Here is a 17,169-nt window from a genome sequence, read left to right as displayed (position 1 = left end):
GCCGAGGGCAAGGCGCGATTCTGGGGGCGCGGCGGCGGGAGCCCCGGGATGACATTCCAGGACAAACTGACCATGTTGGAGGGAGGCTGCAGCACCAGCCGCGCTTGTTTTCTCCTCTGCTTCCTGTAGTAGCTCTCAAAGGTCTCCCGGGCTCCCTGGAAAACAGGAAAGGGTCACTGCAGTGGCCAGGATGTGCAGGAAGAGCGCGCTTGGGAATGTAAATCGTGGAATCGCTGAGGTTGGAAAAGCCCTCTGAGATATGGGAGTCCAACCATGCCCCAATCCCCCAGGGCCGCATCCACAGGGCTGGGAAACCCCTCAGGGATGGAGATTCCAAACCTCCCTGGGCACCTCCAACTCCTGACCCCCTTTTCCATGGGGAAATTCCTGCTGGTGCCCACCCCGAGGCTCCCCTGGGCCGTTCCCTCTCCTCCTGTCCCTGTTCCTGGGAACAGATCCCAAATCCCCCCGGCTGTCCCCTCCTGGCAGGAGCTGCGAGAGCCACAAGGTCCCCCTGAGCCTCCTTAGCTCCAGGCTGAGCCCCTTCCCAGCTCCCTCAGGAACTCTCCATTCCCTTCCCAGCTCCCTCAGGAACTCTCCATTCCCTTCCCAGCTCCCTCAGGAACTCTCCAGCCCCTTCCCAGCTCCTCAGGAACTCTCCATTCCCTTCCCAGCTCCTCAGGAACTCTCCATTCCCTTCCCAGCTCCTCAGGAACTCTCCAGCTCCTTCCCAGCTCCTCAGGAACTCTCCATTCCCTTCCCAGCTCCTCAGGAACTCTCCATTCCCTTCCCAGCTCCCTCAGGAACTCTCCAGCCCCTTCCCAGCTCCTCAGGAACTCTCCATTCCCTTCCCAGCTCCTCAGGAACTCTCCATTCCCTTCCCAGCTCCTCAGGAACTCTCCAGCCCCTTCCCAGCTCCCTCAGGAACTCTCCATTCCCTTCCCAGCTCCTCAGGAACTCTCCATTCCCTTCCCAGCTCCCTCAGGAACTCTCCATTCCCTTCCCAGCTCCTCAGGAACTCTCCATTCCCTTCCCAGCTCCTCAGGAACTCTCCATTCCCTTCCCAGCTCCCTCAGGAACTCTCCATTCCCTTCCCAGCTCCCTCAGGAACTCTCCATTCCCTTCCCAGCTTCTCAGGAACTCTCCAGCCCCTTCCCAGCTCCTCAGGAACTCTCCAGACCCTTCCCAGCTCCGTTCCCTGCCCTGGCCAGGCTCCAGCCCCTCCAGGTCTCTCCAGAGCTGCTTTCCAGCTGCTTTGGCCATAATTTCAACAAATATGTGATTTATTGATCCATGAGACAACCAATGATGGCACCAGCAAAGAGAACGGGGTGGGGCAAAAGACACCAAAGACACAAAGAAGGGGAATTAAAGGCCAGGTTGGAGAGGGCTTGGAGCACCCTGGGATAGCTGAAAATTCCCGACCCATGGATGGCCTTTAAAGGTCCCTCCAGCGGAGCCCTCCTGAGATCCTGCGAATTCCAGAATGTGTTTGGGGTTCAGAATTCCAGAATGTGTTTGAGGTACGGAATTCCAGAATGTGTTTGAGGTACAGAATTCCAGAATGTGTTTGAGGTACGGAATTCCAGAATGTGTTTGGGTACGGAATTCCAGAATGTGTTTGGGTATGGAATTCCAGAATGTGTTTGGGGTCTGGAATTCCAGAATGTGTTTGGGTACAGAATTCCAGAATGTGTTTGGGTACAGAATTCCAGAATGTGTTTGAGGTACAGAATTCCAGAATGTGTTTGGGGTACAGAATTCCAGAATGTGTTTGAGGTACAGAATTCCAGAATGTGTTTGGGTACGGAATTCCAGAATGTGTCTGGGGTACAGAATTCCAGATTGTTTTTGGGGTACAGCATTTCCCAAGACAACTCCCATGGCACCGGGAGAAATAAACTCGAGCTCATTTTTCCCAACTTTTCCGCGGCTCCGAGTGTCCAGAGGATTTCCACCCCTCGGCAGCCCTGGGCTGGGCTCCGGGCTGGTTTTCGCACCAAGCCAGCTCCAGCTCAGCCTCCCCATCCCGGAGATCCTCAGGATCCAAGGATGAGCTCCAAGCCTCGCCTCCCGCCCCGGCCCCGGGGCCATCCAGCCCTGGATGTCTCATCCTCCCTCCTCCACACCCGCCCTGTTTTCTGTCTGAAACTGGATCACAAACATCTCAGGGAAGGGACAACGTCTCGCTTTGAACTGTTTGGAGCCAAGGGAGAGAGAGAGAAAAAAAATAAATAAATAAAATAAAACCAAACCGACCCAACTGCACCTCATTTAGAATTCACAAAACAAACAACATGCAACAACAAATATCACCTGAGCGAGGCACCAGCTGTCAACCTGCTCCTCTCCAGAAAATAAATTAATTAAAAGCAAAACCTGATGGTAATTTAATGATTCTCCAGCTGTTGTGGCATTATACAACCAGGCTGCCTCGGGATGCCCTCAGCTTCCAAGGGCTTGTGAGGAGCCATAGCCTGACTTGCTCCTTGTTTTTTCCAAGTGCAGCTCCCGGCTCCGGCAGGAATCAGCCCAGGGATGTGCCCAGAGCTCTCCCACCTAATTTTACCCTTCCCAAAGGTGTCAAAATCCATGCAAAAAACCTTTTCAGGTGCTAAAATCTATCCAAAAAACCCTTCTTAGGTGCTCAAATCCATCCCCAAATCATCTTCGGTAAAAAAAAATCCATCTCCAAAATCTTCTTAGGTAGAAAAATCCATCCCCAAAACCTTCTTAGAAAAATCCATCTCCAAAACCTTCTTAAGCAAAAAAATCCAACCCCAAAATCTTCTTAGGTAGAAAAATCCACCTCCAAAACCTTCTTAGGTAGAACAATCCATCCCCAAACCTTTTAAGGTCCTATAATCCATCCCCTAAACCTTTTAAGGTCCTAAAATCCATCCCCAAAATCTTCTTAGGTAGAAAAATGCATCCCCAAAACCTTCTTAGAAAAATCCATCTCCAAAACATTCTTAGGTAGAAAAATCCACCTCCAAAACCTTCTTAGGTAGAACAATCCATCCCCTAAACCTTTCAAGGTCCTAAAATCCATCCCCAAAAAGTTCTTACATGCAAAAATCCATCCCGAAAATCTTCTTAGGTGCAAAACTCCATCCCCCAAAACCATCTTAGGTGCTAAAATCTATTTAAAAAAACTTTTTTTAGATGCTCAAATCCATCCCAAAAACCTTCTTAAGTCCTAAGATCCATTTTAAGAACCTTTTTAGGTGCTCAGATCCATCCCCAAAAGCTCCTTGCCGCTGTGCAGGTGCACTGCAAGGGGATGTGGAGATTCAGGACGTGGATTTTGTCCTTGAATTCTGCTTTTTGTCCTGGCTGAGTCTCAGGGGGGCTCCGGATGAGCAGCTCCCGATCCACATCCAGCCCCCCTGGAGCACCAATCCCAGTTTTTCCCCTGTAATCAGGCTCAGGACCAACCTGAATCTACCAGAAATTTGGTATTTTGGGAGAGATTATCTTAGAAATGGAAACTGTGACTCAACATTTCCCTGTCAGGGCTTCCCAACACTCCCGAAAGCCGTTTCCCTCAAGAAAGGGAAGGATCCCGAGGCAGAAATCAGGGAGAGACCCAAAAAGAACAGGATTATCACAATTTTATCAAACCAAGAGACCAAACGAGGCGGTGCCTGAAGTTAATAAGTGATAAACTCAATGCAGGGAGGAGTGACCTCCCTTTGAGCCCCTCTCCAAGGCCTCAAGTTTGGTGATTCTCAGGATCCTGGTGTTGTCCACGTCCTCTCCACCACAGGAAAACCAAGGAAAAAGGGATTTTCCCACTGCCACCCCACCGCTGAGGGACCAAACCAAAGGGATTTATTAAATCCTGCTGGCCCTTGGCTCTCCAAACCTCCACGAGCAGCACAAACCCCCCTGACCATCTCCATCCTCATCAACCCAGCCCTGCTGGCATCACTGACGCCCTGGAGTGGAGCCCCTCATTAAGCTGAAGGAAATTCCTTAAATAATTGATTTTTGGGGTGATTTAAAGCTGAAGGTGCATTTTTTTCAAGCATTTCTTTAATACATGAATGTGTGGCACCATCAAAGGCAGGAGCACAGCGAGGCTGAGCCACCACCACCACCACGGCTGGACACTCACACCAAACCCCTCGTTCACGGTGCCAAAATTAACGAGTAATTAGCTAATCACTGGGCTGGCAGGAGCTGCCATTTCCCCAGTGTTTTGTGGTGGCCTCAAGGACTCGTCGGGCTCTCCGAGAGCGGCCCACCAGGAGCAGGAGGCCTCAGAGCAGCTTTAGGAGCAGATTTTGGAGGTTTCTGCTGAGACTGCACCAAGCCCGGGCAGACTGGGATCATCCCTCATCCCCCAGCTCCAGGACCCTCCCTGCCTGCTCATCCACACTTCTCCTCAGGAAAGAAAGGACAAGGAGCCACCCTGCACCCGGCTGCTCTTCTCCTGCCCCACCACGGCCGTGTCCAACCCAGTTCCACAGAATCCCAGACTGGTTTGGGTGGGATCAGGAGATGAAAGAGCTCCTCGTTCCACCCCATCCATGGCAGGGACACCTTCCATGATCCCAGGTGGATCCAATCCCAGTGTCCAGCCTGGCCTTGGGCACCTCAGGGATCCAGGGGCATCCCCAGCAAATCTGGGAATTCCAGCCCAGCCAGGAATTCCTTGCCAAGATCCCAGCCCAAGCTCCCCTTTCCCAGTGGGAGCCATTCCCTGGCTCCTGTCCCTCTGTCCCTTGTCCTCAGTCCCTCTCCAGCTCTCCTGGAGCCCCTCCGGGGACTCTGAGCATTCCCTGGAATTTTCCCTTCTCCAGGGGAACATTCCCAGCCCTCCCAGCCTGGCTCCAGAATCCTGGAGTCTCCTCCGAGCTCTCTCCAGCAGCTCCCCCCATTCCCATGGGGGGATTTCCCCACCAGCTCCTTGGGAACACCACGGGATTGGGAAGCTCCCCAGCTCCTGGGGCTCAGGGAAGCCCAGGAACCAAAATTCCCAACCCCACGGGGACAATCCCCCGGCCAGGTCTCCATCCCGGTTTTACCGATGGCTCTGAGGAAGGTGAAGCACCTGGACCAGCTTCACCGCAATCTCTGAATGTTAAAATTTCTTTGGAGTCTCTTCCAGAGGAAAAACGTGTTTTCCACGGGCAGGAGAAGCAGAAGTGACCGGAGCTGGGCTGGAGCTGCCACAGGAAGACCCCACAACAGCCTGGCTCCCATCCTTGGCTGGATTCTCCTCAGCCTCGGAAGGTTTTGGGTGCCGCCTCCTCGCTCCAACCCAACCAAGGGAACTGCAGAGGAAGGGCAGGAGCAGCGAAGGCCTTTGAAACCATTCCCAAAGAGAAAATCAGAGAATCCTATTCACATTTTTTAACAGTTTCCCCAAAATTTATGGCCCAGGGACCTGCCAGCGTGGCCAAAGCCATCCCCTCACGGCACTGCTCCCCGGGTTCTCCCTCCTGAGCTGTTTTTGGCCACCCCAGGAATCAGGGACGCTCTCACAAGAGCTCCCTCCAACAAAAACCTCGTCCTCCCCACAGCCCCTCTCGTGACCCTGCTCCCATTTTTCATCCTCCAGTTCCATCCCTTTCTCCTAAGTGCATTCCTCCCTCATCTCCTCAGATATTCCCATTGCTGCCACGTTACATTCTCCTCCAAATGGAAAATATTTCTTCCTCTTTGTGGCAGCTTGAGCTCAGACCACCCAGTTTCCCACGTTTGATCCGTTCAGGACTATTCAGCTTCTCAGGTCTCCAGATAATCCATTACTCCTCTGAATTCCATGCTTGAATCCTATTTTCCTCTGGATAAAAAACCCAAAAAAAGCAAAAAAAACCAAACTAACACATCGACCAGACCAAGAATATTCCAGAGCCAACCAGGAGATCCTGAGTTTTCTGGGCTACCCAGCTGAAGCTCCAGGTGGGGTTTGTGTTTTAGGGCTGCTCCTCTCTCACAGTTTGAGGGAGAGGACAGGAGGAAACAGCCTGTTGGGAAAGTTTAGGTTGGATTTTTGGGAAAATTCCTTCATGGGAAGGGTGGTCAAGCATTGGCAGCGCCCAGGGAGGTTGGGAGTCCCCGTCCCTGTGGATGTGGCACTTGGGGACACGGTCAGTGGTGGCCTTGGAAGAGCTGGATCCGATCCTGGAGGGCTTTTCCAACCTCAGCGATTCCAGGGAAGGCAGCCCCGGTGCTGGGCAGAGCAGCTGCTCCTTTTCCATTCAGCTCTAATTCCACCTTCACCCAGCTCCCAACCCCTCCGAGGGAGCAGAGGAATCCAAAGGATTCCTGGCTCCCAAAGGACCCATTCCTTGTAATCACCGGTCCAGGAAAAAACCTCAATAACGCCTCATATTTGTAAAATTACCGGGCAGAGCTCTCCTGCTCAAATTAGCCCCGGAGTTCACAGAGTTGGCAGGGAGAGGGGGATAATTACCAGCGGGGATGAACACCACAGAAGGGAAAACAGAGGATAATCACAAGAAAGCAAAAACAGCAGCTGAACAAACCCAAAAATGTTTCAGGATTCGGGAGCAGCGCGGAGCTGAGAGCCAAGCGAGCTGGGATTGCACCAGGAAGAATGTGCTCCTGGTTTTATTCTCCAGGAATCATTACAATGCCCAGGGAAATGGGACTTTGGGAATTCGGGTGACAACGGTTCGGAGCACAATTTCTCCACAGATTTCGTGTGCACTTCACGTATTTCCTACCTGGATAACACAGGGTATCCATAACCCAACATTCCCGTGGGATATTACTGCCTGAGCCATCCCAAACCCTTCCATTAATCATTCCCTAAAAATCAGTGAATCCTCTGAACTCTGCCATTAAAATCCCATCACAACGACAGCAAGGCAGGGGGTGTGCTGCACGATCTGCTGAGAAGATTCCTCCTGGGACAACCCAGCTTGTGCCAGTCCACCGTGGATCTACAGACACCAGGGAAATCAATCCACAGAATCCATGGACACAGACCAAATTCACCAGAACAGCCCAATTTTACACCCACTGGAGGAAGTTTTTGTACCCCCCACCCACAGGGCAGCTCAGTCCCATCACTGCAGCTCTGGTTCAAATAATCAGGGATGAATCCAGATTTAATTCCATGCTTGGAGAATCCTAAACCCAGCTGGATTTATCGACGTAACACCGCTAAAATCATGGAGCCATGGAATGGTTTGGGTGGGAAGGGACCCCAAATCCCACCCAGTGCCACCAATCCATGGCAGGGACACCTCCCACTGTCCCAGGCTGCTCCAAGCCCTGTGTCCAACCTTGGGACAACCAGCAAAGATTTCCATGGGGCCCACGACCAGTGGGATTGGGAATAACAGGAATTCTGACCGAAGACCGGCAGGAGCCCTGGACAAGGAGCCCTGGGCAAGGTCTCTCCACTTTATGTCCCCAAATTTGGTGAAAACTTGACAGACTGAAAGCAGGGTCAGTGCCTGGAGAGGTGTGGGCAGGCTGGAGGAACAGCCCAAGGAATTTGTCCTTTTGACATCCAAAAGGACAAAATTCCAAACATCCCTCATGGAAAGGGAGAAACCCTGAACCCCTCACAAACTGGGGATCACTGCTTTGGGAGTTCCTCTGTGGATAAAAATGGGAATTCTGGGTAGGCAGGAAGTTTTTCCACAAGGAGAATAGAAATCCATGAGATTGTCTGGAGCAGGGTGCTGATAACACCAAGCTGTGGGTTTCGATCCCTGGATGCTTCCCTCCACAACTGGATCCTTGTGAGTCCCTTCCAAGACAGAATATCCATGAAACAGCAGGAAAAAAATCACAAAGCTGGATCCCAGTCTCCATCCTTGGAACCCTTCCAGGCCAGGCTGGACAAATCCCTGAGAAACCTGGCCTGATCTCCAGCTCCAGGCAGGAGGTTGGACTGGAGCCCTCCTGAGGTCCCTTCCAAGCCTGGTGGCCCTATCCTGGGACGTGGTGGCCCCATCCTGGGAGGTGGTGGCCCATCCTGGGAGATGGTGGCCCATGCTGGGAGGTGGTGGCCCCATGCTGGGAGATGGTGGCCCATCCTGGGAGATGGTGGCCCCATCCCAGAAGATGGTGGCCCATCCTGGGAGGTGGTGGCCCATCCTGGGAGATGGTGGCCCCATCCTGGGACATGGTGGCCCATCCTGGGACGTGGTGGCCCCATCCCAGAAGATGGTGGCCCATGCTGGGAGATGGTGGCCCCATGCTGGGAGATGGTGGCCCCAGACTGGGAGATGGTGGCCCATCCTGGGAGGTGGTGGCCCATTCTGGGAGATGGTGGCCCATCCTGGGAGATGGTGGCCCCATGCTGGGAGATGGTGGCCCATTCTGGGAGATGGTGGCCCCAGACTGGGAGATGGTGGCCCCAGACTGGGAGATGGTGGCCCATTCTGGGAGATGGTGGCCCCAGACTGGGAGATGGTGGCCCATCCTGGGAAGTGGTGGCCCCATCCTGGGAGGTGGTGGCCCATCCTGGGAGGTGGTGGCCCATCCTGGGAGATGGTGGCCCCATCCTGGGAGGTGGTGGCCCATCCTGGGAGATGGTGGCCCATGCTGGGAAGTGGTGGCCCATCCTGGGAAGTGGTGGCCCATCCTGGGAGGTGGTGGCCCCATCCTGGGAGGTGGTGGCCCATCCTGGGAAGTGTTGGCCCATCCTGGGAGGTGGTGGCCCATGCTGGGAGATGGTGGCCCATCCTGGGAGGTGGTGGCCCCATCCTGGGAGGTGCTGGCACATCCTGGGACGTGGTGGCCCATCCTGGGAGGTGGTGGCCCATCCTGGGAGGTGGTGGCCCCATCCCGGGAGATGGTGGCCCATCCTGGGACGTGGTGGCCCATGCTGGGAGATGGTGGCCCCAGACTGGGAGATGGTGGCCCATGATGGGAGATGGTGGCCCATGCTGGGAGGTGGTGGCCCATCCTGGGACGTGGTGGCCCCATCCTGGGAGGTGGTGGCCCATTCTGGGAGGTGGTGGCCCGATTCTGGGAGGTGGTGGCCCATCCTGGGACGTGGTGGCCCCATGCTGGGAGATGCTGGCCCCATCCCGGGAGATGTTGGCCCCATCCTGGGACGTGGTGGCCCCATCCCCTCACAGCAGGCTGCACAGAGCTCTGCAGCCCCTGAGCATCCTGCACAGCGCTCATCCCCAGCCTCCAAGTGCCCTGAGCACCAACCCTCTCCCATGTTCTGCGAGGAGGAAGGGCCAGATCTGGGGCCAAAGTGCCATTTCTGAGGGGTTTTTGTCACGCTTTAGGCAATTCCAGTCTCCTCCCAACAAAAATCAGGATTTCCTTCCCCTCACACCATCAGCAGAGCCCTGGGCTGTGTCACCCTCACCTGCCTGAGACAGCCCCAGCTCAGGGCTCCATTTTAATTCGCCTGCAAGTGCCAAACACCACGTTCATGCTAAAAACCCACTCGGTCCAACCTGGATCCCATCCCTGCTCCCCCCTCCTAACCCTGGAATTCCATGGAGACGCCCCAAACCCAACCCCAATTGCCCAACAGCTCAGCGCAGCAGCTCGGATGAGACACATCTCACCAAAAGCAGCACAGAGGCTTTAAAACCTTACAAATCACCTTTTTTTTTTTTTTTCACCCCAAAATCAGCTGCAACAGGCAGGAGGTTTTTTTAGGGTCCAGCAACTTCACCAAACGCCGGGAGCTTCCCGGCCGTGAGGAAAGAGCCGCCAAGAAAAGCAGCTCAGGAAAAAACGATCCCGGCGTGATCCGTGCAGATAAAGAGGAGCCCGGTGGCCACGAAGGAGGCACGAAGAGTCCGACTCCCCTTGGATGCTCCGCTTGGAAAAACCTAAATATCCCCAAGAAATCTCACGGAGCGCATGGCCGCGCTCTCGCAGGTGCTGGCCGGGGAAAAGCTGGGATCAAAACCAGGAGGCTCCCGTTTGTTGACTGTAAACAGCGCCTGGGTAGCGAAAACACGGAGATGAAGCGGGGCAGGGATTGCGTGGGGGGAAGCGAGAGCGGCTGGCACAGGCGCCTGCTGCCAGCCGGGCAGGAGCCGCTCTCCTCCACCAGCCCTGACCCTGCCCTGCGGCCTGGGAGCAGCAGCAGCGCCCGCTCCCTCTCCGAGGGGTCAACCCCGAGTTTCACGGGGAATTCGGCGTCTTTGGGTGAGGCAGAGTAAATGTAACGAGAGAAAAATCCATCTAGATTCGGGTAAAATGTGCCACTTTTAGCTTGCTTAAATACATTTGTATTGTTTAATCTAGTAGCTGCAGCCCTAGCAAAACTGCCCCAGCTAAAGAGAAAAAATATAAATTTCCACATTAAAAAATAAGAAAGACTCCTTAGACCTTAAAACAGACAAGGCAGAGTAACCCAAAAGTTCTTTCTATACTTTCTAACAAAAACCGAGTACAAGTGTAACTAGCTATAAATGCAATGTAAAATCAGCAAAATAAATATGCATTAACCTATTATAAAATTCTATGCATATGAAAATTAGTAAGAGTAATAAAAAAAAGAATCAAGAGTTCTCAGAAGTACACAAGTTCATTAAAAGGCAATAAATTCCAACATGTGTCCACAGAGCTATAAATATACATACCCATTCCCTACAAATCTTTGTTAAAATTATAAAATTTAATTTTTCATCCGCGTTTCATGGGCATTTCAGGGCTTGGATCCCTCCTGTCATGCGCTTAAAAATGAATTATTTGGGAGCTGGTGAAGAGGAAGGAGGGCAAGAAGCACAAGCAAAGGCGATCCCAAAGGAAAGGAGTCTCCAGAGGTCAGGAGAAGTTGTGGCTCCCATCCCATCAGTGTCCAGGGCCAGGTTGGACAGGCCTTGGAGCAGCCTGGGACAGTGGGAGTGGCACTTGGCTTGGCTAAATTCATTTAAAGAAAATTTGAAAGCAACAAAAATTTACAAAAAAAAAAAATTAAAAAAAAAAATAAAGGCAAGAAGGGGGGAAAATAAAAAGTCCGAGCTCCTGGCCAGGCCTGCTCGAGACAACAGGGAACACGTGGACAAGGAACACAGGGAAAACAGGGAGCACACGGACACCAATATATCAGGGAATGGTTTCAAACCCCATTTTCTCCAGAGGGAATGGTTTCAAACCCCATGGAGAATTGTTTCAAATTCCATTTACTCTGGGGGAAATGTTTTCAAACCCCATGGAGAATTGTTTCAAACCCCATTTTCTCTCTGGGGGGAATGGTTTCAAAGCCCATTTTCTCTCTGGGGGGAATGGGTTCAAACCCTGTTTTCTCTTTGGGGGGGATGGTTTCAAATCCCATGGAGAATGGTTTCAAACCACATTTTCTCTTGGGGGGAATTGTTTCAAACCTCATGGAGAACTGTTTCAAACCCCATCTACTCTGGGGGAATTGTTTCAAACCCCATTTTTCTCCAAGGGGAATAGTTTCAAACCCTATTTTCTCTTGGGGGGAATGGTTTCAAACCCCATGGGGAATGGTTTCAAACCCCATTTTATCTGGGGGGAATGGTTTCACACCCCATGGAGAATTGTTTCAAACCCTATTTTCTCTTGGGGGGAATGGTTTCAAACCCCATGGGGAATGGTTTCAAACCCTATTTTCTCTTGGGGGGAATGGTTTCAAACCCCATGGAGAATTGTTTCAAACCCCATTTTCTCTCCAGGGGGAATATTTCAAACCCTATTTTCTCTTGGGGGGAATGGTTTCAAACCCCATGGAGAATTGTTTCAAACCCCATTTTCTCTTGGGGAAATGGTTTCAAACCCCATTTTTTCAGAGTAAGATGCCGGATGCTTTGCCTCAGCTCTGCTGCAACAGGCACCAGGCTCCTGGCTCAGCTTCTCCCACTCCCCACCGGCCACGGAAGAGTTAAGCACGAGGGAAAAAGGTGAGATTCCCCCTTTTCCCCCTTCCCCTCTGCTCCTTCCTCCCAGCAAAGCAGACCATTACCCCGGCTCGCAGCCACAGCCCCATTGTTCCCAGCCCTGGATATGGGAAGCAATATCCATTTTCCATTTAGACCAGGGCAAAGCCTTTCATTTCAGCCTCCTGCCTGCAGCTGGAGTTCCCTTTCAACTCCTGGGCCGCAGGAGTGAAGACAGTTTTATATGGGGGGAAACGCTGCAAAGGCCACTTTAATATGGTCACATGTGGGAAGGGGGAGCTTTTCCGAGGGCCCGGTAATGAGGGGCAGCGGGATATTGCACTTCCCATCTGGCTGCTCTGCGCAGCGGGGAAAGGCTCTCCTGGCTTTTTAAGGACAGGCCCCACTGCAGTAAAACAAAACACGCCAAAAATAAGCAAGAAATGAAAGCGTGAGGAGGAGATGCCCTCTAATGTTGGAGCCCGGGCAGCACATCCCGCGGAACTGGGGGGGAAACTGGGGAATTGGGCAGGGATGAGGCAAAGCGTGAGGGGTTTGGGGTATCCCGGAGTTTTGGGGTCGCCCCACACCTGGGACAGGTTCCCCACACGCTGAGGGGTGCCAGGGCTCAGCTCCTCGGCCAGGGCCACCTGTGTTTGTGTTGGTGTGGCCACGGAGCCCTGCAGAGACCCGGGAAGGTCCTTCCCGTCCTGTCTCTGTCCCTGTCCCTGTCCCTGTCCCTGTCCCTGTCCCATCCCTGTCCCGTCCCTGTCCCATCCCTGTCCCTGTCCCATCCCTGTCCCTGTCCCTGTCCCATCCCTGTCCCTGTCCCTGTCCCGTCCCTGTCCCTGTCCCTGTCCCGTCCCTGTCCCTGCCCCTGTCCCTGTCCCTGTCCCATCCCTGTCCCTGTCCCATCCCTGTCCCTGTCCCTGTCCCTGTCCCATCCCTGCCCCTGTCCCTGTCCCATCCCTGTCCCATCCCTGTCCCCGTCCCTGTCCCTGTCCCATCCCTGTCCCTGTCCCTGTCCCATCCCTGTCCCATCCCTGTCCCATCCCTGTCCCATCCCTGTCCCCGTCCCTGTCCCTGTCCCTGTCCCATCCCTGTCCCATCCCTGTCCCATCCCTGTCCCCGTCCCTGTCCCATCCCTGTCCCTGTCCCTGTCCCTGTCCCATCCCTGTCCCTGTCCCATCCTGTCCCTGTCCCTGTCCCTGTCCCTGTCCCTGTCCCATCCCTGTCCCTGTCCCATCCTGTCCCTGTCCCGTCCCTGCCCCTGTCCCTGTCCCTGTTCCATCCCTGTCCCTGCAAACAACTGTTGGAACCTCATTTCACTGAAAATCAAGAGCAGAAATGGAATTTCTCCACCAGAGAAAGCCGGGAGAGCTCTGAGGCAGAGCAGAGGGTGCCCAGGAGCCGTCAGGAGCCACCCCCTGCCCTGCCCGCAGCACAAATCCATAAATTCCCGATTGTCCCGGCAGGAACAGCCAGCACCAGCCCAGGTGCTGCTGAAAAATAACACAACAATGGCCTGGACAGGGAATTCCAGCTTTTCCAGCATTGTTCTCAGCAAGTCCTGGAGTGAGGACGCCCCGAGCCACAGGACAGGTTGGAATAGCCTTGGATGGATTTTATTCCATAGGTTCATCCAAAGGTTCCTGCGCTGTGTGAACTCCTGGTGTCCACAAGAAGTTTGTCAAGAACTCAGGGAGAACGGGGGCAGGAGCAGAACAGGCTGGGAGTCCTGGAAAACCACAGGAATGGGTCCAACCAGGCCTGGGCAGATCCCAAAGGAAAGGTGGGAATTGTGTCCCTGTGTTCTGCTCAGGTGAGAGCCCACCTGCAGAGCTGCTCCTGCTCCTGGATCCCAAATCCAGGAGGACGTGGAGCTGCTGGAGAGAGCCCAGAGGAGGCCCCGGAGCTGCTCCAGGGCTGGAGCCCCTCTGCTCTGGAGCCAGGCTGGGAGAGCTGGGAATGTTCCCCTGGAGAAGGGAAAATTCCAGGGAATGCTCAGAGTGCCTGGAGGGGCTCCAGGAGAGCTGGAGAGGGACTGGGGACAAGGGACAGAGGGACAGGAGCCAGGGAATGGCTCCCACTGGGAAAGGGGAGCTTGGGCTGGGATCTTGGCAAGGAATTCCTGGCTGGAATGGAATTCCCAGATTTGCTGGGGCTGCCCCTGGATCCCTGGGAATGTCCAAGGCCAGGTTGGACACTGGGCTTGGATCCACCTGGGACAGTGGGAGGTGTCCCTGCCCATGGAACTGGATGAGCTTTAAGGTCCCTTCCATCCCAAACCATTCCAGGGCTCCATGGTGATGAACACAACGCTCTGAATTCCAAATTTTCCTCACAAAAACCCCGTTAGTGCAACAGGGCTGGAATCAGTGACTCGCTGTGGTTCAGAGGCGTTAAAGCCCCAAAAAGCTGCAAAAAAGACAAAAAAGGCAAAAACTCCCTCTGATTGACCCATTGGAATGAACGAACCCTCCAATGAGGGTTCAGCTTTTTGGGGCTTTAATCCCAAATCTGGGGCTCCCCCACACCCTGGATGACCCCAGAAAACTCCGGCTCAGGTGCTCTGACCTCCAAAGCCAGAGGGAGCCCAGGGAAAACGGAAAACCGCAGGACACTGAGGGATTGGCAGCTCGGCCCTGGCTCCCTGAGACCCCAAAAAAGTGAATTTTGGAGCCAGCAGAGACTTTGTGGAGCCCTGGCAGACCCCAAAATGCAGCTCTGGAAGGAATTCCACCCATCCACAGCCTGATCCCTTCCCAAGCACCAGCGGAGGGGGAGGGTGGGATGGAGAATGGATGCTCCACGCTCTAGCCCAGCAGGAATTCCATGGATGAAGACAGAGAGAACATCAGGATTGGGATCTCCATGCCTGAAACACAGGGATGCTCCTGTCCACTCCTACCTTCCATGGAATTTTTAAAGTGACATCACACCCAGCAGACCTGGTTCCAAGAACTCCCATCTCTCTTTTTCCTGGTTCCAGGAACTTCTCCCATCTCCCTTTTTCCTGGTTCCAGGAACTCCTCCCATCTCCCTTTTTCCTGGTTCCAGGAACTCCTCCCATCTCCCTTTTTCCTGGTTCCAGGAACTTCTCCCATCCCCCTTTTTCCTGGTTCCAGGAACTCCTCCCATCTCCCTTTTTCCTGGTTCCAGGAACTTCTCCCATCTCCCTTTTTCCTGGTTCCAGGAACTCCTCCCATCTCCCTTTTTCCTGGTTCCAGGAACTCCTCCCATCTCCCTTTTTCCTGGTTCCAGGAACTTCTCCCATCCCCCTTTTTCCTGGTTCCAGGAACTCCTCCCATCTCCCTTTTTCCTGGTTCCAGGAACTTCTCCCATCTCCCTTTTTCCTGGTTCCAGGAACTCCTCCCATCTCCCTTTTTCCAGAGCCCCACAGATTCCAGGGAGCTCTGCAAGGATAGAAGGGACAGCAGTTGTCCCTCCCAAGTTCCTTTCCCTGCTAAGAATTTGACCTCTGGAAAAGCCAACAATGAGCTTCCAGGAGAAAGTTTTCCACCTTTGAGAGCAGAACTGGGAGGAGACACAGAAGATCCAGGACCTCCAGGATCCCAGGGCAGAGCATTTTCTGGGAAGGAACAAGGAGAGAAGCTCTCCAAGGAAACACAGAACTCCTGGACACAGCAGAACCCTGCTGGTGGAGCAGATGGGAATGAATGTTCCTCGTCCTCAGGGCACAAGGAACACTCTGGAACAGGAGACGCTGCTGGCCAGAGCCCACCAGGATCAAATTCCAGCCTCTTCTGGGATCATGGAATCCCTAAGGCTGGAAAAACCTGCGATCATTGAGTCTGACCATCCCCAGCACTGCCAAGGCCACCCCTGTCCCCAGGTGCCACATCCATACGGATTTTAAATCCATCCAGGAATGAGGACTCCAACCCCCCCTGGGCAGTTCCAATGCCTGAGCACCCTTTCCATGAGGAAATCGTTCCCAAAATTCCAGCCTGGGGCTGTTCCCCTCACCCTGTCCCTGCTCCCCGGGAGCACAGACTGACAGCATTCCCTGTTTTCTGACCTGGTCTGTCCCAATTCCGGCCAAGCTCCGGCATCCCAGCTGCAAGGGAAGTGTCTGTGTGGAGGCACAAACTTCCAAAGGCAGGGAATTTTGGGGATTTTCAGGCTGAAGGAAGCTCTAACATCACACACAAGTGGCCACGGCAGATCTTCCGAGCAATCCAAGATGCGAATTCCACTTGAGTGCCATCTATGAGGTTGCAGTGTGAACAGGGATGTGTTTTCCCTGGAATAGCAGGAAGGAAATTCCATGTCCTGGGTGCTGCTCAGTTCATTCACGAGGGCAGGGGCTCAGTCTGGATCGTTCCTTTTGTTCTTCCGCTCAGCCAGAAGAGCTTTTCCTCAAATTAGCCCAAGCCAGGAGTGCTCCCAATCCACGATGGATTTCCCACCCCTTCATCCCAATTCTTGGATCAACACCGGACACGCGGCCATCCTTCAAACCACGGAGTTGGGATCTATCACCCCAGTTCTCCGGAATCCAAAGAGGTTTGCTCATCCAGCAGGAGCAGAACTGCTCCAATCCTCCCCAGGATTTCCCTCAGGGGCCTTTTGGGATGCTCCAACTTTTGAACGGCCGGAGGGAAGAAGGGCTCGGGAAGAGCTGGGCCACGCCAGAGGGACACAAAACGTCTCCGGGGTGACAGCTCCAGCTTTCCCAGCCACTGCTGCTCCAGAGGGTGGGAAAAGCACGGGAACAAAGCTTCTCCCAAGATCCAGAGCCCTGGGGTTATCCGTGAGGAGCAGCAGCCAGCGGAGGGTCCCCGGCAGGGCAGGGACACTGGGGACCAGCTGAGGATCCGTTCCTTTTCCCGGTTTTCCATGGCGTGGATTTTGTTTTCAGCTGGAAAAATCTGTCAAGCAGCAGTGGATGTGTCCAGAGTTTATGGAGATGAGCAGGAGCAGGCGAAACGGGCCGTTCCCGAATGGAACAGCTCCTGCCACTGCTCCAGGGAATGTTCCAGAGCCTTCTCCTGTCCCTTCTCCAGGGAATGTTCCAGAGCCTTCTGTCGCTGCTCCAGGGAATGTTCCAGAGCCTTCTGTCGCTGCTCCAGGGAATGTTCCAGAGCCTTCTGTCGCTGCTCCGGGGAATGTTCCAGAACCTCCTGTCACTGCTCTAGGGAATGTTCCAGAGCCTTCTGTCACTGCTCCAGGGAACGTTCCAGAGCCTTCTGTCACTTCTCCAGGGAATGTTCCAGAACCTTCTCCTGTCCCTTCTCCAGGGAATGTTCCAGAACCTTCTCTTGTCACTGCTCCAAGGAACGTTCCAGAGCCTTCTCCTGCCACTTCTCCAGGGAATGTTCCAGAGCCTTCT

At 53.8% G+C, this 17,169-nt stretch overlaps 1 protein-coding gene across 1 annotated transcript in view; it reads right to left on the bottom strand.

Moving 5' to 3' along the window:
* Positions 1–17,169, bottom strand: part of EXOC6B (exocyst complex component 6B) — a 318,901-nt gene that overhangs the window by 124,537 nt on the left and 177,195 nt on the right. The window contains exon 12 of the mRNA XM_077782659.1: positions 72–155. Coding sequence (XP_077638785.1) covers positions 72–155 — 84 coding nt within the window. The remainder of the gene's footprint in view (positions 1–71; positions 156–17,169) is intronic.

Source organism: Lonchura striata, chromosome 4 (genome assembly GCF_046129695.1).
Source record: "Lonchura striata isolate bLonStr1 chromosome 4, bLonStr1.mat, whole genome shotgun sequence".
Lineage (NCBI taxonomy): Eukaryota > Metazoa > Chordata > Aves > Passeriformes > Estrildidae > Lonchura > Lonchura striata.
Note: the sequence above shows the minus strand (reverse complement) of the source record. Positions and strands in the feature narration are given on the sequence as shown.